The 27,876-nt window shown below is 42.0% G+C and overlaps 1 protein-coding gene across 2 annotated transcripts in view; it reads right to left on the bottom strand.

The window, feature by feature from the left end:
• VWF (von Willebrand factor) overlaps positions 1-27,876 on the bottom strand; it is a 135,105-nt gene that overhangs the window by 75,690 nt on the left and 31,539 nt on the right. Inside the window, exons 2-12 of one of the 2 annotated variants that reach the window (XM_069968310.1) lie at positions 17,944-18,044; positions 16,427-16,478; positions 16,093-16,260; positions 14,634-14,736; positions 13,660-13,868; positions 10,958-11,082; positions 7,620-7,836; positions 6,771-6,893; positions 5,987-6,098; positions 3,271-3,317; positions 531-667 (exon numbers count right to left, since the gene is read on the bottom strand). In XM_069968310.1, coding sequence (XP_069824411.1) covers positions 531-667; positions 3,271-3,317; positions 5,987-6,098; positions 6,771-6,893; positions 7,620-7,836; positions 10,958-11,082; positions 13,660-13,868; positions 14,634-14,736; positions 16,093-16,260; positions 16,427-16,478 — 1,293 coding nt within the window. In that variant the 5' untranslated portion in view covers positions 17,944-18,044. Of the gene's footprint in view, positions 1-530; positions 668-3,270; positions 3,318-5,986; positions 6,099-6,770; positions 6,894-7,619; positions 7,837-10,957; positions 11,083-12,434; positions 12,453-13,659; positions 13,869-14,633; positions 14,737-16,092; positions 16,261-16,426; positions 16,479-17,943; positions 18,045-27,876 lie in introns of those variants that run through there. The other variant, XM_069968318.1, reaches the window with a different exon arrangement.

Here is a 27,876-nt window from a genome sequence, read left to right as displayed (position 1 = left end):
TAAAGGAGAACTCCTCCGAAACTGAAAAATATATAATAAACAAAGCAAATTTGCCTATCCTCATGCCTTGTAGCGTCGCTCTGGGGTCCTGTATACAATAATTGGTGTCCTGCAGCTCTCCTAGCTGCAACGTCACATACCCGGTTTTTCTAGCTGAAACGTCACGTACCAAGCTGAGTGATTGCCCTCTAGGCCAATCAGTGACTGGGGCGGGACACTTCTTCAGTCACTGACTGGCTGAGCAGGCAATCGTTCAGCCGGGCTGTGAAGTTGCAGCTGGAAGAGCCGGGTATGTGACATACCCAGTTTCCAGCAGAAGATGACAGCCTGAAGCTGTCAACTGGACCCGGAAGCGGCACAACGGAGGCACTAGGAGGGGTAAGTTTACCTGTTTATTATTCTCTCGCACCCCCCTGCCTGACGTTTTTTATTTTTGTAGAACTTCCTCTTTAAGGGTCTTTCCAGTATTTCCGAATGACAACCCTCGGACCTCAAACTAAAACATCAACATTGTACTACTAATATGTTACCTGCACAGTCTCTATGGCCACAGAGAAGGCTCCGTCCACCATGTCTTTGGCAAGTAAGTAGTGACAGATCCCGCTGAAGGTAAAATGCTTGTTGTCAAAGCTCTTGAAGTGTGACTGTCCCGTGACGTAGCATTCCCCTAAGAAAACAATACATTGTTAAAAAGTAGCGTCAGTTACATTTTTTTAGAATAATTCCAGTGTTGGCAGGACCATCCTACAATTAGGCCGCCAATTTTCATCAACAATCCTTTGTTCCCACACAAAGATTGGTCGACATTGCCATAATCATCCATTGTGGAACCACCATTATCTCATGGCTAGGACCAGCTTAATGCCGGGGGGGCTACACGAGCAAGGGTCTCATCTGGTCTCAACCTATGCAGTGATGTTTCATCCCTGGGTGTCTGGACTGTAATGTTTTCTATAGATGAGAAGAACCGGCGGGGGGGGGGCCCTATGGAGCCCCTAAAGATCAAGATGGTCCAATTTCAATACCCATATGACCCTATGAAAGCTTTTCTGAGTCTATTAGGACTAGCAGACCAAGGACATGGTCCCACGATTGAGGAGTCAGATGTATCGAGGTAGAAGGATAATTGGCCTTTGGTGGAATACAGTTCTTTTGGATGTATTGACCACTAGACGAAAGAGAAGCCAGCGCTGCAGTGGTGACAAGTTACCGTGAGGACAAATAGGGCATCATAACAAATCGGGGAAAAGGGGCACAGCCATCAAGTCGTGGTCATGGTATAGTGGGGTGTGATATCATGAACCTGCAGAACCAGTTTTGCCCAGAAAAGTAATTTTAAAGAAGAAGTCTGGGCCGACCTCATAAAAGAAATACCCTGCTCTCACCCCCCCCCCCCCCCCCCCCCTTGGCTTCTGACTGGCTGAGCAGACCTGACACGTCCCGACTCGGGTCCCCACTCAGACCAGGAAGTAGCCAGGGACCAGATAGGCAGTATGGGGCCACCAGCACGTTTTTTCTTTCAACCTCCCTGGCACTTGTGAAAAAAGAGGTCTTCCCGGACTTCTCCTTTAAGGTCCTGAGTAGCCACTTCCAGTAGGTGTCACTGGAGAGACATTTTTCTTCCTCTTGGAGGAGAACTTATTTGTATTTACTTTTATCCTGGGGAGCATTGCTTGTCCTATAAGACTCCTTACACCAGCTGAAGGTCTCCACGAGGAGTATCAGGATCTTAATAATACTATCTGATGCAGTGCAATCCACAAAGGACACAGACCCATCTGGCATTTGCCAGAACTGCCAGATGGCCAGTCCGGGCCTGATCTGATGTGACAAAGGAACATTTGGTTTCCACAGGTGCACCTATACCCTCTTCATTTTGGTTACTGGGTACTACCTCTACATAAATCATACAACAAAGAATCCCCAGGCTTCAGAGATCAGGAACTGGATCCAAGAGATTACAATCGGCATGAACACAGGATCCCAATAAGATGGAACCCAGCCTCTCGTAGTTGGCCATGGCACCACCCTCCCCCTCCTATTATAGACTTCATACACTATTATGTGGGATTGTTTATTCTGGATTATTTACAATCTATGTGCGCGAACGAGAAAGTTTGTTGAAACGTCTAATGTTCGCGCCTTCAGGGCTTTTGGCTTTGGGTTTGGAAACTTTTGCTTTGAAATAGTGGAAAATTTGCCGCTCATAAAAAGTTTATGATTAGAGAAGTTATTCTAGTGGCATCTTACAGAACACTGGATGGAAACCCATCCTGACGTCGTTTCATGACTCTTACCGGGAGCCAGAATATAATAAGTAGAGGATAGGTCGGAACACGTCCCGCTCCGTAATCACTGCACAATAATTATTATAATAGTCTGATACAGACATCCCCTTTAAATTGCCCTATTTTGGTATGTCAGATGGTGCGTCTCATAAAGACAACTCCTGTACAACAAAAACTGAACTAGCTATCAACTCCTCAGATCTGGTTTGAGTAACATTAGTGATAGCAGCGCCCTCTGCAGGGTAAAGTGTAGTACAGCATGCTGACCATTCAATTCTATTTTTTCTATTTCAATCGATGATCAACCAATGGCTAGCTGTTGTGGTCATGTTGGAAGTTTTCTGCAACAGTGGGGGAAAAAGTCGGGGGGGGGGGGGGTGTCTTTTTTCTATTTTGCCTTAGGCAACAGGAAGACTAGGTAATGATATTTGCTCCCTGTATAGTGGTATTATTTGGTAACTGTATGACTATTATTTAGGGATATAGAGGTATACAGTCTACTTTGCTGGTACTCATTTTTTCCACATTATTTTGGGGTGGGGGTCGGAGGTTCTATATTGCAGAAGGAATAGAAGCACTCCTGGTATGATGGTAATATGCATGGTGGTGATTTATTTTATTTGGTAACCGTATGACTATTATTTGGGGATATAGAGGTATACAGTCCACTTTGATGCTACTGTTATGTACTTCAGAATTTTACCTCATGATCTTGTCACAATGGCATTGGATTTACATGGCATTTATGGATTTACAGAAGCAGCTCCACTTCTTTGTAAAACCACGTAGGTACTGTGGTCTTTTATCATATCTAAGGAATTAAACAACCAGGATCAGAGTTATCTCAGATCCCGACCATCAGAGCCAGGTGCAAGAATTCACTAACAGCCACCAGAGGTTTAGAAAAAGGCAAGTAATTTCAAAGTGAAGTATATTAAAAAGTAAAACATGTTAAAAAAAAACTTTTTGGTATTTTTGTTACCTGGACAGTCCTCATTGCTGCACTCCCATAGACCACTTTTACAGGAACTGAAATATATATATAAAAAGGTAAATTACTCTGAACAGCATGGTATACAGACAGTGTAAGGATGCTTTCACACACAACGTATCCGCAGCGGATCCGCAGCCGATTTTACAGTGCGGATTTAATGCTGTGTTCATTCATTTAGTCAAATCCTCTGCGGATCTGCTGCGGATCCGCAGCAGAAAATCTGCTGCAGATCCGGTAGGTGTGAAGGCACCCTAAAGATAGAAATGCAGTGTGTTAATTACAGTATCTCATAATAAGCCCCCCTCCATTTACCACATATGGGGTACCTCTGTCTTCTTGCTTCTCATCTGTTTTATTAAAATTTCCTCCGCCATTAAAGAGGTTGAAACTGACATGTTATGTTTATTCCTCAGGTTGTCATGATTACAATGATACTTATATTACTAGAATTGATGAGAGGAGTTACTAGTACTGGTGGGAGGGGCTACTAGAACTGATGGGAGGGGTTGCTAGAATTGATGGGAGGAGTTACTAGAAATAATGGGAGGGGTTACTAGAATTGATGGGAGGAGTTACTAGAAATAATGGGAGGGGTTACTAGAATTGATGGGAGGAGTTACTAGAAATGATGGGAGGGTTACTAGATCTGATGGGAGGAGTTTCCAGAACTGACGGAAGGAGCTACTTAAACTGTTAGGAAAAGTCACTAGAACTGATGGGAGGGGTTACTAGAACTGATGGGAGGAGTAATTAAAATTGATGGGAGGAGTTACTAAAACTGATGGAGCAGTTACCAGAACTGATAGAAGGGGTTACTAGAAATGATGGGAGGATTTACTAGATCTGATGGGAGGAGTTACTAGAACTGATGGGAGGGGCTACTAAAACTGATGGAAGGAGCTACTAGAACTGTTGAGAGACGTCACTAGAACTGTTGGGAGAAGTCACTAGAACTGATGGGAAGGGTTACTACAACTGATGGGAGGAGTTACTAAAACTGATGGGAGGAGCTACCAGAACATTTAAACATTGATACAGTTAAGATTTAAGAGCTCCTCTGATTCCCTTTCTACATTGCTCACAATCGGAAGTGGTGGAGACCCTAGTTAGACCCTCTTGCTGTAATATACAGGAGACAGCATGGAAGTCATTTGACCGGTCACATGATAGCAGGGGCTAATACTTTTTTTTAATATAAATTCTGGAGTACAAAAACTAACACGCTATATATATCTGTTTACAACTGCAATAAAGCACACCCATATATTTGCTGTATAAAAGCATGTCTGTCCGTATTTATGGCTGAGATTGAAAGGAGATATCACCCAGTGAGGAAATACAGTTCTCATGAGTTACAGATGTGATAATTGGATTGTTGTGGAGTAGAATTTATAGAATGTGGATAGAAAAGTCTGATTGGGGGCTCACCAGCCCACATCGTGCCAATCATAATTCTACATATGTAATCATAGACTACTGACATTAAAGGGATTGTTCGTGATTAGGAAAAATATGGTTGTTTTCTTAAAGTAACAGTGCCACACTTATCTACAGGTTGTGTTCTGTACTGCAGCTTACCTCAAATCATTAAAGCTGAGCTATAATAATGTGTTGTCCTACTATGGGTGTTGCTAGTCTGTACACCCCTCACAAAAGCCTGTACTTTAAGTAAAGTGGTAATGAAGTTATGCCTAAGTTTTGCCACTAGATCTCCCTATTATTTGTATATGCACTTGTATATTGCACAACTGTAGTGAACAAGGGGTTATTGTTTGTTTGTAATCTGCGCACCAATAACAGCTCTTTTCTGTTCTCCACCTATCTCTATTCTCCTTTCTTTTCTCTGCACTTTCTTCTCCACCACTCACAGGAGGAATTACACACCCTGTAGGAAGTTGTCACATGGGGGGAGGAAGTACACACCCACACTAAGGGAGTCTTATTCAAGTCTTGGTAGAGAGGACACATGACAAGACGGTCCCTGTTGTAGATCAGCTGGGGCCCTGGCTCTGCCAGGTCCCCCCCCACCTGTCCAGTGTAGTTTAGTCGGGAGTGGGGTAGTGGACAGACGTATGGGAAACACAGAGACTCTTTTCTTCTTCAAAGCAACGCTTATTCTTATTATGCAGTGCTAAACCTGTCTCTAACTTGTAGATTATTGGTGAGGATTTCAACCTCAGCTTCCAGGATCATGGTGAACATGGTAAGACCACCACTGACACTACTACTGATCCATTAAAGGGATTTTTTTTATCTTAGTCTATCTACATGAAATGCTATAAATGATAGGATGCCGTCTATTGGGAAAAATTAATTATAAATTGGTTATCCAGGACTTGCCAATCTTGGCTGCTTTCACATCTGCATATAGATTAACTCTGCTGAGCTCCATTAACATTAATGGGGCTATAATGCAATACCACACACAACCAATTAACAGTAGTGGCGCTATTTTGGGGGAAGAGGGGCAAGATTTTTCTAATAATGGGGAACCCCTTTAAGTCCATGCCTAGATTAAGCCAGTAAGAAAAACCCTTTAAGTTTTAATTAATAGGAAAATTATTTTAAATTTAACTTGACATACTGTGACCATGTCCTGAGCATTTAGAACTTTATCGGATAATATTCTTACACAATATTATAGCACCTGATATGTCATGAAACTCCTTTAAGCAGAATAATAGTAAGACAAATGGCCACCTACCAAGTATTACAATCTCTTTTGATGGTGGATCCTACTGGATATCGGTTACCAGAATGAATACAGGAGCACTCCGAGGGTGACACACAGCGGGATCCATCCAGAACTTTCCCTTCTGTATGTAAGAAAAAATACATGAATGGAGGATATTTAACACTGAATCTACCCTAGTTATAAAAATAAAAAAAAAACACACAGAAAATGAACAAAAACCCAAACTATTAAGGTTATGATCACCATCTCCTCTGGTTCTTTGCCTAACATGTAACCTCATATCATAAATGATAGGCAAAAGTTATTGTTTCCTTTACCAAAAAGAACAATTCCAGCACCATGTCCTTGGCCAATTCAGATTGGTGATATCACTTTCATCCAATTCTCCACCCTCCATGATTATTTCCCTTTATCCCTCTTTAACCTTATTTTTCTCTCTTTGTTCTGGTTTCTTATTCTTATTGACAAATAAATTCCAATTTCTTTAGCCAGTTTCGTACAGTCCTGTTACAGAGTCTTGTTTTTGCCTATTAGTTTTTCATTTATATTGTTGTTCATTTTATCCTCTCCAGGTTGTTTTATCGGGGTGCCTTCACATCTTCCTTGGTTGACCAGTATGTTCTCCTTCCTCCTCTATTCTCCTTTATTCTCCCTTCTCTTGTATTCTCCTTTTATAACCTTCCCATTTTGTTTATACTTGCAATAATCTTACAGACTTGACTGGGAACAACAAACATCTTCTGCCACACTCTATGTTAAATTGTAAGATATAATTATTTCCATTGATACTTACCCGGACAACTACATCCATCAGTGCACTGTTCCTGGCAGACTTCATTAATATTAAGACTCTGGCAGGACTTAATGCACGGTGACACACATTCACTGTAAACCATTCCATGTGGACACTGGGGTTCTGTATAAGAACAAAACAACATAGTGACATCATCAATAAGGACATATTTGATGTGATAAAGAATATGTCCATCCCTTTAACCATTTTCATTGCTCCTTTCATAAAAATAATTAATCAAGTTTACAAATAGTCTTGATTAACATTTTTCTACATGTGTCTCCATGGTTACAGACTACAAACAAACTTTGTGTAGTCAGACTTTGTAGTCATCCTACATTTCATCTGTATAATATGGGGAACATTTATGAAAAGTACCACCGATCATATGCCAGGGGAAAGGTGCAGATTTGCCCTTTCTCCCTGCCATATCCCCGCTCACCCGATGGGCGGGCAGGGGGGCATGCATCTCTTAGTGAATCCGGCTGTGGAAAAGGGGGAGGGGGAGACTGGCATACGAGTATGTCGGTCTTCATAAATCCCCCCTATATCTTTACAACCCACAAGAAGTCAGGGACAGCACGAACAAAGCAGGACTGCAGCATTAGACTACACAGGGTGTAATTGTAGTCTGTAACTATGGAGATCTAATTTATAAATACAGTATAACAGATCCACTATAGTCTCCACTGTGCCAGCTCAGCTATCAAAGACTTATACAAATAAAAGTATACAGTATACAATTTTAGTTGGGGGTGGAGTCACAGCCTCCATTTGAAATTCTTTCTACAGCTCACAGTGACACCTACAGGTAGATCAATGTATTACACTCCGGTTTCTTTAACTTACTGCAGGCAGTTTCCATTGGCCAGCTGCTGACAATAACCCCATGCTGGGCGCACGTTCTTGCATATTCCAGGAAGGTGTGACAGGGACAGTGCACGTCCTCGGCACACTCACACATGTCATTCTCACAGATGGCAATGAAGGGATCGGGGTTGACGGCATCATGACACTTTGTGAACACCGGGGATGTTTTTAGATACTGACATCTCTGTATGAAGTCCTGTAAGAAGGGGTAATAACTTTTACTATAGATAGACATAGACATGGCATAGGGTATAACTGTACTGAATCCCCATAGGAGTAATAGGTGTAAGTGGGTACAAGCACTGTCCCCTATGGACTTTAGCTCTCGGGAGATTTTTACCATTTACATTTGGTCATTTAAAAAAAAAAATCTGAAAATTCCAAAAATTTCTTTCCTGCTAGAGGATTCCAGAACTTATAAAATACATCAATATTATCTTTCATAATTTCATGATTACGATACAGAAAACATCCCTTCTGAGTCATCCTTTCCAACTTTCTCGCTTGCCAAGGTTTACCTTTTCAGCAGAAGTTGAAAAAAAATTGTTCACACTTTGTATAAGACCGGCCGTTCTGTGACCCGGCCGGGTGACGGAGCGCCTGGTCTCAGAAAAAAATCATCTCAGCCTGTACTGCAGTACTGGCCGGATGATCTTTAGTGCTGCTGAATTCAGTTGCGGGCGCATCCGTTCGCGCCTGAATCCAAATTCCTCGCTGTTCATTGAATAGCGGCCGCAGAAAGCTGACATGTCAGTTTTTTCGCGACGCCGCTAGGAATCCCGGACGGAGTGTATACGTTCCGGCCGGGATTCCCTCAGCCTTCAGCACAACGTAATTTCTGCACTAATCACAGCCATTACAACTACGGCGGTGATTAGTACGGAACTTACGTTGTGTGAACATAGCCTATGAATGTATCAATGTTGTTAGGGTTGCATCTAACATCTCCAGCCATTCAAAACATTTGGTAAGTTCGCTCATTACTAAGGGCCCTATTCCACGGGACGATTATCGTTCGCATAATCGTTAACGATAAACAATACAAACGACCACTATTACGAAAGACCTGAAATCGTTCACCCATTTACATGGAACGATAATCGTTACTTATGATCGTTCTTGCTGTCGTCTTGTCGTCGCTATTGCATTCGTCACTACTGCGAACGACCGAACGACGTCTTATTCAACCGAACGATTATCGTTTAGATTCAAACGACTTAACGATAATCTGAACGCTAATCGTCCCATGGAATAGGGCCTTAATCTTGAACAGGGACCTCCCCATTGACTAAAGGTCCTCCGACAGATGATGTTGTTGAGATAGGGGTCAGGCATGATGGATTTTCATTGCCCGACTTCTTTGTTCTTGGATAAATAAGCCGTTGCCAGCAGCTCCATTGGTGGCTTACACAGGAATGTTCAGCCATGCCAACATAGGCACCTTAAAAGTCAATGGACAACCACTTCACTCCAGAGACCCTTCCCGATCAGGCTAGACTGGCCAATGTTTTTCCCGCAGTGGCCACTACAGGAGAATTGTAGAATTGCATGCTGGCCATTACAATGAATGGGCAACCACATAATATATGAGCAGGCTGGGTCTGTCACCTCGGCTCATAGAGGAGGACTCCTTCTATGATGCCCACATGCCCTAACGTTTCGATGAGATAATGGACTGGATATGAGGACATCATCGGCCTATCCAATCTGCTCCAATCCCAAAATAGACTCCTAAAACTATGCAACAGCTATTTCTTCTGAGTGGGTCCAAAAGAGAAACAAAAGCTTTAAATACGAGAAAATCAACTGTTCTTATTGTTTGCGCTCGCCGGCATCTGAGACCCCGCAGAAAGGCTAAGTGTTAGGGGGTGGTGGGGGGGAGAAGGAATCTGCATTCCTGGAAGTGATGCCAATAAACAAAGAATTCTATTTACAGAAAGGGAATTGAGATATTTTATTCCAAGTCTGATGAAAATGGTCCCGACTGTAAATTCATCCGGTACATTCATATCAGAGGAGAAAATATTAAAGCAGATAAAACCTGTCACTTATCGACAACAATTATGAAAAGTGGGAAAACTTTGCAGCATGCCACAAAGCAAGACCTTTAATTATACTCAGTATTATGGTTAGAGATGTATGAGGGGGGGGGGGGGGTTACATAAAGATAAAGCAGTAGATGATTGAACCAATCTCGCAGATGGCCACTTGTTATTGTGGTGTTAGGCCATTTAAAGGAACCCCAAAATTGCAGTTGACCAAACACATGGATGGCCAATAGCTATATCTTCCAACTAACACTCTATATAAACATATGGCAATACCTACCCTGAGAACAAATGGATTGGGTAGGTTGAAATCAACAGCCTAACTTTTCTTTTCCTAAATGTCGTAAATAGGAACATTACATAGTTGCCGGGTCCTGCTAAAATCATTGGGGGAGATTTATCAAACTGGCTCAGTTGCCCCTAACAACCAATCAGATTCCACTTTTCATTTTCCAAAGAGTCTGTGAGGAATGAAAGGTGGAATCTGATTGGTTGCTAGGGGCAACTGAGCCAGTTTCACTTTACACCATGTTTGATAAATCTCTTGGATTCAGCCAACATGAATCTTATGTGTAATACCACCTTAAAGGAGAAGACCGGCCATTTTGAAAATCTGGCAGCCAACATGGGGGAATTTGTTAACGAGTGCGCACTTACCTCTTTCCTTGGTGAGCGGCGGGACCGGCCACGGGACCCCCATCGGAAGTAATTTTCCCAAGTTGTGATGATGTCACGACGTGGGGGGGGGGAAATGCTCGACCCGGGTGATGGACTGGCTGTTCAGCCAATCAGTGACTAAAACGGTGTCCCGCTCCAGTCACTGACTGGCTGAGCGGGCTGTCAATCAGCCGGTTGTGGCATTGACAGCAGAAGAGGATCCTGAGGCAGGTCCCGCTGTTCCATGCAGGCACAGAGATAAGTGCGCACTCATTATCAAATTCCACCTCCCTTCTCCTGCCAACTTGCAGATTTTCAAAATGGCCGGACTTCAATGAGGGGTTAGGAGTCTGACTATGGATAGAGGATAAGTGTTAATGGATTGTCATCGCTCAACCCTTCTGTTCTCGAAGGGATATGCCAGAGCTGTTTGGCAGCAGCTTACACTTCGCCTAGAAAAAACATGAACATATAGCCGTAGTCATTTGAATCTATTGGGCCCAATGCAAAATCTGCAAATAGGACCCTAACCAGTACATATTATAGGGACTTTTTGGGTCTTCCCAGGCCCCCTATAGCCATCCCCCTGCTCGGGCTTCATACCCTACATACCTTCTCAGCCGCTTCAGATGAAATATTACACGTGTTACTGGGAGGATAAATTCTTTTACACCTCATATCACCGCCATGCAGCGCCCAGGAGTTGGCAAATTCATAACTCTTCTCAGCCAAAATACCTGCATAAAAAAAGAAGCATAATAAAAACAATCTGAAGTCAGATATAGCAGAGCCCAGAGTTTCATTATACTGTTCCGCATGGCAGGGATATGATTTGCGCTATGATAATACACATAGAACTGATGAGCTTACTGTTCGCCCTATGAATCGCACTGTAGCAGTTGATGTAATTACAATGAGCTTGTACCACTGTATAACAAGGACGCAAGTAATATGTATAAAGGTTCACAACAGATAATGAAAACTGCTGGTCCTATAACCAAATCTATACAGCTAGTGCTGTCTTAAAGGGGGTTTCCATCCAAAAATTAAGGGTTTAAAAAAATATTAAAAATTTTAATCAGTAAATCAACTATTAGCTAAACACTTATTTTGATAATTATATCTCATCTACTTACAGAAATATTGTATAAGAGGTGTTTCCCCTCTTATACGGCAGCAGCCATATTTAAAAAAATTAAAGGGAAGAAACAGGAAGTGCAGTCATTTTGGTTGTCAATTGTAAATTAGCTGCTTACTTTGTCAGCCTGTTCTACTGGTAATAAATTACAAAATAGTTTTGAAGGATTCTAACCTGCTAATGCAAAAGTGACCAATCAATATGGCGGCACTTAGGGGCATTCACTTTGCATTACCTTTTTAGTGACTGACTAGTAGTTCCTATGATAATGATATAGTTATAGGGCATATATAGTAGATTTGTACCCTGATGCACACAGACTTCCTCGGTCAACTCTGAATGAACCCAAGACAATCCAAGAAAAAGTGCAGTGACACCTTAAATTCTGCAAAAAAAGTAAAATCTTAAAGGAAATCAGCATCTAGGCCTTTATCCTATGACATCACTGAACTTCCTTTCCCTGCGCTCCTTTCCTGTATCTAATCACTATCGCCCATCCTGACAGCTTCTTATCTGGGGTGAAAAACCCTACACCTCGTGACGTAGACCCTGTAGAATTCTCCAGAGTCTGAGGATGTGTTCACAGGCTGAAAATAAGGCCGGATTTTTACAAGTTTGGGTGGAGATTTTTACACAGAAATCAGATTTTTGCACAGATTTTTCAATAGAAGCAAGTTGTGAGCTCAAAGGAGTCTTGTCCATTTTATCATTGTCTGTAAAGTCCATTGGGGGAGATTTATCAAACATGGTGTAAAGTGAAACTGGCTCAGTTGCCCCTAGCAACCAATCAGATTCCACCTTTCATTCCTCACAGACTCTTTGGAAAATGAAAGGTGGAATCTGATTGGTTGCTAGGGGCAACTGAGCCAGTTTCACTTTACACCATGTTTGACAAATCTCCCCGTTTTAATTTTCATGACAAAAAGTAGAAAAGTCATCAGCACTGTGCACCCTGTCTAGCAGCTTCCTATGGGAGATGGCTTCCGAATTGAGAGGAGTGAAAGGAGTGATAGAAAACAAGAGAGGTGAAGGGAGAGGAGGGGAAAGAGAGAGGTGAAGGGAGAGGAGGGGAAAGAGAGAGGTAAAGGGAGAGGAGGGGGAAGAGAGAGGTGAAAGGAGAGGAGGGAGAAGAGAGGTGAAGGGAGAGGAGGGGAAAGAGAGAGGTGAAGGGAGTGGAGGGGAAAGAGAGAGGTGAAGGGAGAGGAGGGGAAAGAGAGAGGAGAAGGGAGAGGAGGGGGAAGAGAGAGGTGAAGGGAGGGGGAAGAGAGAGGTGAAGGGAGAGGAGGGGGAAGAGAGAGGTGAAGGGAGTGGAGGGGAAAGAGAGAGGTGAAGGGAGAGGAGGGGGAAGAGAGAGGTGAAGGGAGAGGAGGGGAAAGAGACGTGAAGAGAGAGGAAGGGGAAGAGAGAGGTTAAGGGAGAGGAGGGGAAAGAGACGTGAAGAGAGAGGTGAAGGGAGAGGAGGGGGAAGAGAGAGGTGAAGAGAGAGAGGAGGGGGAAGAGAGAGAAGTGAAGAGAGAGGAGGGGGAAGAGTGAGGTGAAGGGAGGGGGAAGAGAGAGGTGAAGGGAGAGGAGAGGGAAGAGAAAGATGAAGGGAGAGGAGGGGGAAGAGAGAGGTGAAAGGAGGGGGGAGAGAGAGAAGTGAAGAGAGAGGAGGGGGAAGAGAGAGGTGAAGGGAGAGGATAGATAGATAGATGGATGGATGGATGGATGGATGGATGGATGGATGGATAGATCTGATCAGATGCTCAGTGTTCTGTGAGGAGAAGCCTCTCTGATAAAACAGCATTTCTGAACTCCATGGGACTCAATGGTCACACCCATTATGTTGGATATCTCCAGTCAGAGATGTCTCTGCACAGCCCATGAATTCCAGTGGTGTAGACCAGCGCTAGACGTGAGGCTCCCAGTTGTTGGTGAGGCCCAGCCAGGGAGGACACAATGGTTAGAAGCTGCACAGGCTGGACTCCAGCTGCACTACCCCTTATTTTGCACCCGATTCAGGTTAATCTGGGGTAATTTTTAAACATTTTCCATTGATTTTAACCAATAGTTAAACCCTAATAGAGATGGAGAAGGCCAGGTCTACAGAAGGCTACGGGTAAATTTCTGTAAAGTTCCTTCATGGATTCCTTGTAGGTTCTTAGGTTAGATATAAATATTAGAATCTTTATTTTACCTTCTTGAGTCATAAAATCGTCTTCCGCAAATTGGTTAAAGTTCCCGCATAGTCCGCAGGTCCTGTTAAAGTGTACATTGGACAGTATGACCTGCATATTCCCACTGACGTCGATCTTCACCATTATACCATGTTCTTCACTGGAGAGTTTATGGTATCCGGCCTCATTCTCCAGATATATCCCATTGGCGGCATAGGGCAGGGTGATGCTGCGGAAGAAACAGGAAACCAGACGCTTACTGATCGTCTATCACTCAGCATCTTCTCCTCTGTTTTAACATTGATGGGTATTTCCCGTGATTGGCCACCATCAAGGTTGAACATTGTGCAAACAGTTATACTAGTAACTACAACAAATGGAAAAGTCAAAAACATTGGAATAAAAATAAAAAGGATTTGGACATTGGCTCAAAGGCTACAATATTTGGTCAGAAGTAAAAACATTAAAGGGGGAGATTTATCAAACATGGTGTAAAGTGAAACTGGCTCAGTTGCCCCTAGCAACCAATCAGATTCCACCTTTCATTTTCCAAAGAGTCTGTGAGGAATGAAAGGTGGAATCTGATTGGTTGCTAGGGGCAACTAAGCCAGTTTCACTTTACACTATGTTTGATCAATCTCCCCCATTGGGTATTAGAAATTATATAACACTATGGTCAATGCTTCTACATTGTATTATATCTAATGGAGAGGCTTAAAGGAGAGCTCTGGCAATTTAAAAAAAATTGACATTCTAAAAAAATTTACAAATCAGCTCCATTCACTTTAATGGAACTGAGCTGAACCCCCCCCCCCCCAAACTGAGGACAGGGGTGGTGCTGTATCTGGAAGAAAGTGCCTATGGTTTTTTTTCTAATCCTGGATAACCCCTTTAATGGAATAATGTGGTCAATGATAGTGATTTAGAGTCTCATGTGGTCACCGATACATTTATTGTCTTACTGTATCTATTGTTAGTTTATCCATGTTCTTACCTTTTCTCTCCTTCGGTGGCTGTCCCGTCCAGAAACATATGGATGTCGTAATATTCCCCCAGAAACAATGATACACTGTTCTTTTTGTTATGTCTGTAATCCACTGAAATGATAACACATATCATCATCCATCCATGCCTCCCATCATCATGTGTACTGTATACAGTATATACCACCATCAGACATAGGATATTGGCACCTTATTCAGCTACGGACACGGGGGGGGGGGGATTTATTTATTAACTGAGGCCCCATCCCTTTTTCCCCGGCCGAATTCACTAAGAGGGGCACACCTCTTTGTAAATCTGGCAGGCGGATAACCCCAACCTGTGCCTGGCGTACAAAATCAAGCGAGTAGGTGTGCAAGCGGCGTGTGGAAGGAGGCCACACCTCCTCCCAGCCTTGCTGCACCCCCACCCCGGGTCCCCCCTGCCTGCCCATGGGGTAATCAATTGCGACATGCTCAGGTTCAGTTAAACCTGAACATGCTTGAGGTTCGCTGATCTCCGATAATGAAGAGTTCTGTTCCTTTAGACTGTGTCTGCACTTAGCTCAACTTTGTCGCTTTGTTTTGGCAAAAGGTGGGGGTCTCAAAAGCCTGACCCCCACAAATTAAAACTACTTACTTGTCACTATAATGTCAGATGTTATTTGGAAACTACTAGAAGTAGTTTATTATTACGAAACAACATTAATAGCTGCAGTGCTGGACTGGCCCAGCGGAGCACCGGAAAATCCTCCGGTGGGCCACCAGCTTAGAACCAGCAATAAGACTAATTCTGATTTTCACCCCCGGCAGCAGGGTACAGTGCCACTCGTAAGCATAAGTAAGTGTAGTAAGTGTCAGGAAGTTGTGTGCTGCAGGCAGCCCTTCTGTGCACGAGGTTCTGAGGCTGGTTGCCCCAGGTCTTTGCACTGTAGGAGTTGGGGGCTGCCTATTCTTTGGGCAATATCAAGGTTGGTGGAGGCTCTAGATACAAAACTGGTAGGGTCACCTCCCCAGTAGTTGGATTAGGTAACAACATCAGGATCTGGTGGTATAACCCAATGATGTCATCAAGATGTAACAACAATGCAATGAATGAGGACAGGAGAATAAATCTCTATATTAAGGCCCGTTCACACGTCGGAATCGGAGCCAAAATTCTGCTCGGAACCTCAACCCACGGAAATCCCGCCATGTCAATTCTTTGAGTGGAGAGGCACAGAGAGCGGAGGTGCGCAAGGCATCCCATTAAAAGAGATATCGGGGGGGGGGGGGGGGGGGGGGGGGGGGGTCCACGGGCGGGGGTTCCGAGTGGAATTTCTGTAGTGTGATTCTGTAGTGTGAATAGGCCCTTATAGTAATAAAATTAAATGACCCCCTCTTAGGTGGGGAATTGCCCCTTTTAACGTCCCTATAATCCACCTCTGACTTCCTATAGACATATAATAATATTATAAACAATGATATACTGACCTAGCAGGGTGAATGAATGCTTGTGACAGTCTCCAGCCAACATGTAGCTACAGTCCCCAACAAAGTCATAAAAGGTTCCATCAAAAGTCCGGATGTGATTGTTCCCAAAAAGGCTACACCTTGTCAGCGAGGACCAGTCCGGTTTACCAAATACATCCAGACATGTTCCTAAAGGAAAGTCACACTGTCAAATAATATTTCTGATTTTACAGTGCAAATGAAAGGAAACTCTTCAATAGCTCGACAATCGGCTTATCAGCCTGCTGCCTATAAAGTTAGAGCCACTCCACTCCCAGGATTGAATCCATATATATATAATAAACAGTCGCCATACCTGATGGAATCATGCAGATTGTTACCAAAGTAATCAGGGTCAGGAGATGCATCTGTAAAAAAGACATAATAAAACTAAAGTGATGTGCAATAGATAATATGTTTTGCCACTGAAAACGAAAAATAAAGTAACAATACAGGTAATAGTTAAATATTATAATAGTAATAATAACAATAATAATAAATGAATATGACCATCATTATTATTACTATTATTATTATTATTTATATTACTATTACTACTTTTATTATTATTATTATTATTATTATTATTATTATTATTATTATTATTAGTTTTATTACTACTGTTATTGTTGTTATTATTATCATCACTATTATTTATATTACTATTATTATTATTACTTTTATTTATATTACTACTACTATTATTATTATTACTACTACTATTATTTTTATGACTATTCCTACTATTATTATTATTACTTTTATTTATATTACTACTACTATTATTATTATTGTTATTATTATTACTATTATTTATATTACTACTACTACTATTATTATTGTTATTATTCTTATTAATATTATTTATATTACTAATACTTTTATTATTATTACTATTATTTATATTACTACTGTTATTGTTATTATTATCATCACTATTATTTATATTACCACTACTATTACTATTATTATTATCACTATTATTTATATTATTATTATTACTACTACTATTATTATTATTATTATTATTATCATCACTATTATTTTTATTATTATTATTATTATTATTATTATTATCTATTTTACTACTATGATGATGATTATTATTATTAGTATTATTTATATTATTTCTACTACTACTACTACTACTACTACTACTACTATTATTATTATTATTATTATTATTATTATTATTTATATTACTACTGTTGTTATTATTATTATTATTATTATTATTATTATTATTATTAGTTATGGGCAACAACAGGAAAACTAAAATATCCATTACCATAGAATAATACTATGTGAACTCTAAAACACAAAAACAACATAAGGTAAAAAGGATACTTAAACAAAACCAAATTGTAGGTAGAATGAATAGGCCGCCCTATAAAAAGTGTCAGTGTAGCTTTATCGCAGATCATCTCAATTACAGCAATGTAAAGATTAAATCATGTAGCCATCTCTAGGCTTATTCCAGCCATTCTGTGCTCCTATAGACATCATGGCGATGAAATATTTGGAAAAATAAAAATTTCTTTTAAAAATTTTTGGATATGAATTTTAAATGAAAGCATGGGGCTATGGCTATATGGCATTATAAGGTTGCACAACAGCAGATTTGTGCAAATCATGATTTGCAGCAGGTCATAGCAACGTGCAACTTGCAATGGGGTTGTGCTGAGGTTTGCAATCCAGGAGCAAAAAAAACCCATCAAATTAAAAAAAAATCTAAAATATTTGATCAATTTAATAATTGCATGCCAAAGTAATATGGAAATAAAAAAGAATTTTAAAATTTATGTAAGAGAAAGACGTAAGTCCAAACTTTACCTTGAGACGGTAAAATCCCAAACAGATCAGTGGTCCCGGTGTTCAGCAGCCCATTGCCCCCCGTCCTGTTCACCCTCGCTGCCGGACCGGACTCCAACCACCTAGAAAGTTTGACATCTTATGTATACTTAAGGCAGGAACTTTTGTTCATTAAAAGGAAAGATAAATGGTGAGTGTTACATCCGTCCGAGCCCAGACACAATGCTGTAAAACTCCTATCAGAGAAATCAGTTGGCTTAATGGCCAGATAGGAACAATGAAAGGAAACCACTTAAAAAAAATACCAAAACGAAAAAAAAAAAAGTTCTTGACAGATTGGACTTTGAATGTTTTATGGAAGAATTAGCTGGTAATACTGATGAGACAACAAAAAATAAGAATCACAAAAAAAAGTAAAAAAAAAAGTTTTTTTTTGTTTTTTTCTTGCTTCTAATGCGTCGGAATTTTTTTTTTTTATATCAAGTTAAGTAATTTGTGCTGCTTTTATGTGATTCCTAAGAAAATTTACAAAATAAATAAACTTTATTCAAAAGAACTTGTGGGTAAAAAAGTAACATTATGTTATTTTTGACCGATATCAGCTTTATCAAGCTTGATAATGATCTTGTAAGAAGATCGAAACGTTGCATCTCCTTGTATTTTTGCACCTTGCAATAAATAGCACTTTTTTCACTTCAGCTGGTGTGCTGTATCGTAGATAGATAGATAGATAGATAGATAGGAGATAGATAGGAGATAGATAGATAGATAGATAGATAGGAGATAGATAGATAGATAGATAGATAGATAGATAGATAGATAGGAGATAGATAGATAGATAGATAGATAGATAGATAGGAGATAGATAGATAGATAGATAGATAGATAGGAGATAGATAGATAGATAGATAGATAGATAGATAGATAGGAGATAGATAGATAGATAGATAGATAGGAGATAGATAGATAGATAGATAGATAGATAGGAGATAGATAGATAGATAGATAGATAGGAGATAGATAGATAGATAGATAGATAGATAGATAGATAGATAGATAGATAGATAGGAGATAGATAGATAGGAGATAGATAGATAGATAGATAGATAGATAGATAGATAGATAGGAGATAGATAGATAGATAGATAGATAGATAGATAGATAGATAATAAATAGAAGATAGATAGATAATAAATAGAAGATAGATAGATAGATAGATAGATAGATAGATAGGAGATAAATAGATAGATAGATAGATAGATAGATAGATAGATAGATAGATAGATAGGAAATAGATAGATAGATAGATAGATAGATAGATAGATAGATAGATAGGAGATAGATAGATAGATAGATAGATAGATAGGAGATAGATAGATAGATAGATAGATAGATAGATAGGAGATAGATAGATAGATAGATAGATAGGAGATAGATAGATAGATAGATAGATAGATAGATAGATAGGAAATAGATAGATAGATAGATAGATAGATAGGAGATAGATAGATAGATAGATAGATAGATAGATAGATAGATAGGAGATAGATAGATAGATAGATAGATAGATAGATAGATAGGAAATAGATAGATAGATAGATAGATAGATAGATAGATAGATAGATGATAAAAAGACTAAAACCCCAATAGTTTGCTCTGTTAAACCAGGAGTCTCAGTGATTAAAATCTTTTATCTTAAATGAGTCATTTTAAACCCTTTGTCTGATTCTTCGCTCAGTCGACTAAAAAGATAAGAAAAATAAACATAAAATTCTCTTTTATTCGGGAACAGTGATAGACGGGAGTGCAAAGGAAACCATTATTTGGACCCACCCTTCAGGTATATAGAAATAATAGAAGCCCATCACAGTTGTATAGTAGAATGGACATCTATTGTTGAATCATTTTTAAAAAAAATATTATTCTGCTTTTACCCAGGAACATTCAACCTGCCGCTCTGCTCTTTAATATGTACGAATCCCATCTCCAGTATGGGAGATAGCGCCAGCAAAGAAGGGAGTCCCACCCAGGGATGCAGGGCGCATGCCCTGCTCAATGGGATTTGCCCTTTCTCAGTTGACATACAGTACTTGAAAACTATGACAGAACAGAGAACATTGGGCTCCCCATCCTGACACTTCCACTTCTTTATGGCTTCCACATAACAGTGGTCCAGAGCAGCTGAGAACAACATCCATGACAGTAAGGCACAGTCTTGACACAAGTCCATTGTTTGGCTTTGAATAGATGGAGTAAAGGGGCACCCTTAGGGATATGCTGTTCTATAGAATAGGGGGTCCTTATGTTCTCTAGCCTTAAAAGTATCTCTCTTCACTGAGGGGTTCACTCGCTGTGCTGCAATGCCTATGGTGGGGTGCAGGTCGTGCAAATAAGCTGCTAATTATGGTTTGGGATATTCTTTCTACTTTGCAGGTGATTTCTTCTTGTCCCAAATGGTCCCAGGCCAACAATATATGACGCTGGTCTCTTCCTTACGGTGATGGTCACAATGGTGGTGGTCCTCTTCGTATAGAGGCAACAATGAATTTTATGGAGAGGCCATAAACCTAACTCTGTGAAGGGAGAGAATACCGGGTGCTCTTCTGCCTTCCTTACTATAGACAAGGCATCTTCAGATTATATTAAACATTCTGCCTCTAAGAGAAGTGAGGATGAGCCAGGTTCCATCTTTGAGAACCTTCACCATATAAAGGAATGGGACAGTGATGAGGACTGAAGAGGACTAAGCAGTGAGATGCCGGGAACAATTGTAAGTGAGAATAAATGGTTACTCTAGGCTGGCTAGAAGTAGGGTACATGGTGGTTGTCGCCACCATAGAGGCCTCGACCTCCCATCGTCTTTAATGGCCATTTGGCGAGCCTATTTTTAAGTCTAAGGGAGTCACTTACTTAAGGGGGGGGACAGCCTCTTCTGCAATAGTAAATATGCCCCCACCTGCCTTAAGTCATGTTGACTTTCAGTGGGTTCTAAATGGTAAAGGCTAGACTATATGGCCCGATCACAACTCTAAACGAGCGATGATCGACACTCATTTAATGTGCCTATTACACGGCTCAACCATCGTGTAGCAAGGGCTGTATATATATATATATATATATATATATATATATGTAATCGATATATTTATTGATAGTGATGTCCACGCAGCCCTTGCTTTAAAATTGTAAAATAATAAAGTATATATGCTGCTTCCTTGCTTCTCCCCGCTCCCTGTAGTTGCCGGTGCAACTTCAGTGCCAGTCTCTGAAGTGACAGGCCACTCAGCCAATCACTGGTCGCTGCGGTTCAGTCCCGGGCCAGTGATTGGCTAAGTAGCCTTTCACCTCAGAGACCGGCACTTACGTTGCATTGGCAGCTATGGGAAGCAGGGGGGGCAAGGAAGACCGGGGAAAAACAAGGAAGACAATGGGGAGCGTGAAAGTATATACTTTATTTTTTCTTTACACAGTCATTAGCCATCAGCCGTGTATAGCGATCAAAAAAACGCGATCGGCCGTTGATCGTTGTCAATAGCTGATCATTGTCTCTATTACACAGAGTGATAATTAACCAAATCGGCCTGATTTGTCACAGTATCGCTCCGTGAAAGTGATTAAAGGAAACCCAGGGGCTTCGTGGAAGGGGTAAGTATATGGGGCTCCACCAGGGGGTCAGACAGGCTCTGCCCCGCCAACTGGGGTGACAGGTCCTCTTTAAGAAAATTAGGAATTACCCTTTGTAGGTGGATATAGATTCTAGATCCTTCTACTTTCTGGCACATCCAATTACTAGTTATAAAATTATAAAATTATTTGTACGTATCTATAATACAACAGGCAGCTTGGATTCTAGATCCCAGACATTGATGTTAGGCACTTCTCTTGTCTAACTACTTCTGTAATGCAAAGCAAAGATTTTAAGATCCTGATAGATTTAATTTTAAGGAAGAAAGTGTTCCAGAAGAAATAGAGTCTAAATCCAATTATCCAGACAGGAGGAAGCACTGCATGTAGTGCCGTCTGGCCTCTCAATATAATCCAGGTATCTGATAAAGCTCTTAATCACATTTCCTTCTCCAGAAAACAGAGAAGAGGAGTTGTCCATAATGTACTCAAGATACTGCGTATATGAACCAGTCTTCTATTTCTTATGTATAGATGGAATCACTAGTGGAGAAATTATGCCAACAAGTATGGAATTCCCCTGTAGCACCCCCACAGGGGAGATGGAGAATTACATGCTGATCCTCATGGGCTGTCCATACATGGCAGGACTATGAAGGACAAGCAGAGTTACTGCTCCGTTAGACTACAGCAGGAGAAAGTCGCAAGATGGTGCAAAGGATTAGGGACTAGAGATGATCGAACATCGGGAATTTTTTTAGGTTCGATCGAACTTGAACCTTCTCGAAGAGGTAATAGGCTGTATCCCTGTTTTCCAGGCGGTACTCGGGCTGTCTTTACCTTCCCCTCGAAACAAGAAGGCATCGGGAAGAAATCAAATGACAAAAAATTCAAGAAGGTTCGAGTTTGATCGAACCTGAAAATTCCCGACGTTCGATCATCTCTATTAGGGACCAGAATAAAATGAACGGACCAGAATAAAATGTATTCTTGTTCCTAATCCTTTCCACCATCTTATGACCTGCTCCTGTGGTAGTCTACACGAGCAATAGACCTACTTGTGGTTCATTGGCCTGGTTCATTCAGGAAAAACTATTGATAATCTAGTTGCCAAAATGCAACCTCCTCTACTATTCACTACAATAGGTTGTAATACATGGAAGAGTATGTTCCTCTACTTCTTCTAGGTCCTCCAGACAGCTGCTCTTGTAGTCTGTTGGTAGGGTGTGTGCAGGTGACCCCGGAATCTTAGTGGGTAGGACGAAGATGATGAGGATAGTAATTCGGTATGGTAACAGTACTGTTCTCTATAGTCACAGTGGTTTGAGTGGCTCCACTCCAGTCCACATTCTCCTAGGCTGGCACATAGGGCTGGACAACTGTAACGAGTGATGTTATTCCCCATACAGGGTGCACCCAGTGGGCCAATGATTTTTTTAGAGTGCCTGTGATGGTTAAGTGCAAGGATGAGGCCAGACACAAAAGTAATTAGAACAAACTCACTGGTCTTTATTGTTAACTACATATCATTACACAGGGGAAAGTGCAGACCCTAAAGAAATCAAGAAATCCACAAGCAGGCTTATTGCTGTAGCACGGTAACACGCAAAGTTGGTGTAAATTACGGTAGCTAGAGTCCCCCCCCCCCCCCCTTTTGTTTTTTTTACAGGTTGTAGCTGTTTGACTTAAAACGTGTTCTAATAAATCTTTAAAGCTGAGCTTAGGGGTGGCAAGTTGTGTCCACATGTCTACTGGTGCTTCTGTTCCTGATGGTAGGGTGCAGGTCTTGAGAGTTGTAGACTCACATAAACCACACAGTATTAGGCCTGACCAGAACCCCACTAAAGTCCTAATGTTTTGTTATGGGGCCCTTGTGTAATTTATCCCTAAAGGAGGTATCACTACATTCTCACTTCCACTTGCTCTCAGATGGGTGAACAGAAAGGGGACACTTCTAGACATCTCTAATGGTGGCTAATCTGAGAATCCAACATCCCCAATGAGATGATGAGAGTCAGGAAGTCCCATATGATTTTTAGACAGTTGAGTCAACTTTTAACTAACGTTTATGGGGGCATTTACCCACACATGCTCAACACTGGAGAAACCTTCAGGAAGCACAGGAAAGTATAACTCAACCTTGCCTCTCTTCAGAAAGGAAGTTTAGACTGAGGAGAAGTTGTACAAGGACCCCACAGCTCCAAACTAGCATCCTCAGGCTTTAGACCAGGCCTAGTACAGTTCTAACTAGGATTTTACTGATATATTACAGAGTTTCACCCCACAGATGGGAACTTCAGTACCAAAAGGATAAAGACAAGTTAGTAGAGAAAACTATGAGTCAGATGGTTTGAAGCCTGCACCAAGAGGGAGCAGACTATACAGGCTAGAGATGCAGAAGGAAATGGCCTCAGAGTTAATATATAAGAAAATCTTTATCAAGCTTATGCGAAGCCTAACCATTTTGAAGATTTATGTCTCTCTTTTGGAAGGTTTATTTTTTTACCATTTGTATGTTACCACGAAGGGTACCCCAACTATCACTAGCCACAGGTCATGCCCTAGGGACTACTACAACCAGCATATCCCATTTAACCCCCTCTTTACTGTACCAGCCCAAGGATTGAGGGCGGTATGGTGGAAGCATTCCAGCCACCGTGACCACATCATCTACCTACTCTAGCTCCACCATCACCAATACATTACTACTATTGGACCAGATTAACAAATTAACTAATGGACAAGAACTTTTGAAGAGTTGGCCTGTCTATAATTAGGAAATCTTTATTGCTTCCCAGTATTTAGACTATCTAAGCTCTACACCATCTAAGGGTGGATGCAAACAGTTAACTATATAATGGTACTCACTCCATTCAAGGTCTACGGGACTGCCGAAAATAGAGTACAGTTGTCATGAATGTGCCTGTGCGGAACTCCGTGCGCCCCTTGGCTCGTGCTGCGCGCTTGAAATGGCGCTGATATTCAGTGTTTTTGTATGTTTGTGCGGTGTCCTGGGCCTTGTCTGAACACTGTCCTATTTCCTTCTGTGTTTGTTCAGCCACACCCGCCTGAGATACTCCTGGCCATTTCGGAGTTAACTCTGAAGCTGGTAAAGCTTGTCTGGTCAGGTTGCTCTTGCCCCAGGTGTTCTGAGGAGATTAGGGGTCTGGTCCAATCAGCTCCTGCACTGGACCTCTGGTCTCCTATATAGTGTGTGCCAGCCTGCCTCTCACGGACGGATATTGAGCTTGTCTCAGCCTGCTTCTGCCTCTGTTTAGTTCTCTGTTTATTCTGACTATTTTTGCCTTGTATTCTGACTATCCCTGCTTGCTGCCTGCCCCTGACCATATTGCCTGTTTATTGACCTTGCTTGTTGGATTGTGTTTTTGTACTGCGCTGCCCGATTGTTGTGACCCGGACTGTCGACCATTCTTTATTGTGTTTTGTCTGTCTGTCTTGTCTTTGTGTCCCACCTAGCCAGTACAGGGACCGCCGCCCAGTTGCTGCCCTAGGGTTTAGCCTAGGGGGGCAAGTAGGTAGAGTCAGTGGGCGGGGCTGAGCTTAGGGTGCACTGTCTCTGTGTGTCTGGTGTCACCGGTTCCTGACAGAATATCCGGCCAAATATATATACTGCCCCCCTCTGGTGCCATGGCTACTGTGGAAGATCTTGCTACCCGGGTGGAGGGGGTGTCTGGCCTGGTGGTCCAACTGGCAAACCAGATAACTCAGTTATTGGATTTAAACCTGGTGGCTAAGATGGAGGCTTTGTCTTGCCTGGTTGGTGACCTTGCTAAACAGGTTCAAGTTTTGTCTGCCAATCAGAATAATGCTGTGGTAGCGCCCCCAGTGGTGGAAAATCCTAGAAAACCAGTCATGTTGCTCCCTAAAAGATTTTCTGGTGATATGGAGAAATTTGAGTCCTTTAGGGGTGCTTGCATGTTGTTTTTTCGGATCAATCACTTCCCTTGTGAGCAGGAGAAGGTTGGTATTGTGGTCTCATTGCTGCCGGGAGATCCTCAGGCTTGGGCTCTCAAAATTCCTCCTGAGGCGGAGGAATGGAGTAGCTTGGAGAAATTCTTTTTGTCCCTGGGTACTATATATGCTCAACCAGATCACATGGCATTGGCAGAGAACAATCTACTCTCTCTCCATCAGGGTAAGCGACCAGCAGAGGAATATTGCTCTGAGTTTAGGAAATTTTGTGTGATGACTGCTTGGTGTGAACCAGCTTTGAAGGCTTACTTTAAAGAGAACCTATCATCTAAATTTCACTGTCCCTAATATTAAAGTATATCTTTCCCTAAGTCTATCTATGAAGATACAGACTGCCTTTGCAGTCTGTATCTTATGCCTTACCTACTCTTTCGTATCTGTGTAAGCAAGGCCGGGCGCCGCCATCTTGATGACGTCATTTGCGTTCCACCGTTGGAACGCAAGTTGCGTCATCAAGATGGCGGCGCCTGGCCTTGCTTGCACAGAAACAGAGGATTAGGTAAAGTAGAAGATACAGACTGTAAAGGCAGTCTGTATCTTCATGAAGTCTATTTATGAAGATACAGACTGCCTTTGCAGTCTGTATCTTATGCCTTACCTACTACTTCGTGCCGGTGCAGCAGGGCCGGCGCCGCCATCTTGATTACGTCTTTGCGTTCCACCGCTGGAACGCAAATTACGTCATCAAGATGGCGGCGCCGGCCTTGCTGCACAGAACAGAGTAAGTAAAGTAGAAGATACAGACTGTAAAGGCAGTCTGTATCTTCATGACGTCTATTTATGAAGATACAGACTGTCTTTACAGTCTGTATCTTCTACTTTACCTAATCCTCTGTTCTGTGCAGCAAGGCCGGCGCCGCCAGCTTGATGACGTAACTTGCGTTCCAGCGGTGGAACGCAAAGACATAATCAAGATGGCGGCGCCGGCCCTGCTGCATCGGCACAGAGTAGTAGGTAAGGCATAAGATACAGACTGCAAAGGCAGTCTGAAGTCTATTTATGAAGATACAGACTGCCTTTACAGTCTTATACTTTACCTAATCCGCTTGTTTGGTGTAGCTAGGCCGGGGGGGGGGGGGCGCCAACTTGAAGACGTGACTTGCGTTCCAGCGGTGGAACGCAAGTGACGTCATCAAGATGGCGGGCCCCCACCGGCCTTGCTGCCGCTCTGCATGACGGGAGTTTCCTGTCTCGCGCCGGCTCTTTTGAAAAGAGCCGGCGCGAGGCAGGAAAGTAAAACAGAAATATTTAAAAAACGCAGTTTTAAAATTAATTAATTATATTTACAAATATTGTTAAAATTAGGATTTACATCTAATTAGGGAATAAAAAAAAAATCATTTTCGCCCGTGATTGGTTCTCTTTAAGCAAGGATTGGCAGAGGGCATTAAGGATGCCTGGGTAGGCCACCCAGATCCTCCAACCCTTAAAGAGACCATGGCTTTGGCCATTAGTATTGACCGCAGACTACAAGACAGAAAAAGGGCGAAAGCTAACTCTGACCTCTTCAAACCTTCCGCTTCTTTTCCTGCTGAAAAACCTTTATCCTCCCCTGACGTCTCAGAGGAGGAACCTATGAAGCTGGGAGTATTGAATGTCAGGACCAGACAAGAATTCCGGAGACATAATGGCCTGTGCTTTTACTGCGGGAACAGTGGTCACTACATCAGCCATTGCCCCATCCGTCCCCAGCGAGCAGAACATCATCAGCGTCCAGATGACTACCAGGAAGGTCATCTGGGCGCACAGGTAACCATTGGTGAAATGGGCATACACTGTTCCTTTGATAAACCTGCCATACCTGTGCCTGATGTAAATGAAAATTGTGGTGATGATAACTCTGTCTGTAACTCATCTGTCTCTATCTCAGAGTCCTCCGCTGACGAGTGGGAGACGGATAGCGATATTACTAGTGACATTCAAACCTGTGTGGTGAGAGGTAATTTTCCACCTACACCTGATTTATCAAGTGAGGGTCCGGAGGCCCCTCATAAAAGGGGGGGTACTGTCATGAATGTGCCTGTGCGGAACTCCGTGCGCCCCTTGGCTCGTGCTGCGCGCTTGAAATGGCGCTGATATTCAGTGTTTTTGTATGTTTGTGCGGTGTCCTGGGCCTTGTCTGAACACTGGCCTATTTCCTTCTGTGTTTGTTCAGCCACACCCGCCTGAGATACTCCTGGCCATTTCGGAGTTAACTCTGAAGCTGGTTAGCTTGTCTGGTCAGGTTGCTCTTGCCCCAGGTGTTCTGAGGAGATTATGGGTCTGGTCCAATCAGCTCCTGCACTGGACCTCTGGTCTCCTATATAGTGTCTGCCAGCCTGCCTCTCACTGCCGGAT

The sequence above is a fragment of the Dendropsophus ebraccatus genome, chromosome 1 (genome assembly GCF_027789765.1).
Source record: "Dendropsophus ebraccatus isolate aDenEbr1 chromosome 1, aDenEbr1.pat, whole genome shotgun sequence".
NCBI lineage: Eukaryota > Metazoa > Chordata > Amphibia > Anura > Hylidae > Dendropsophus > Dendropsophus ebraccatus.
The sequence above is the reverse complement of the archived record's forward strand: the minus strand, read 5'-3'. Positions and strand labels throughout refer to the sequence as shown.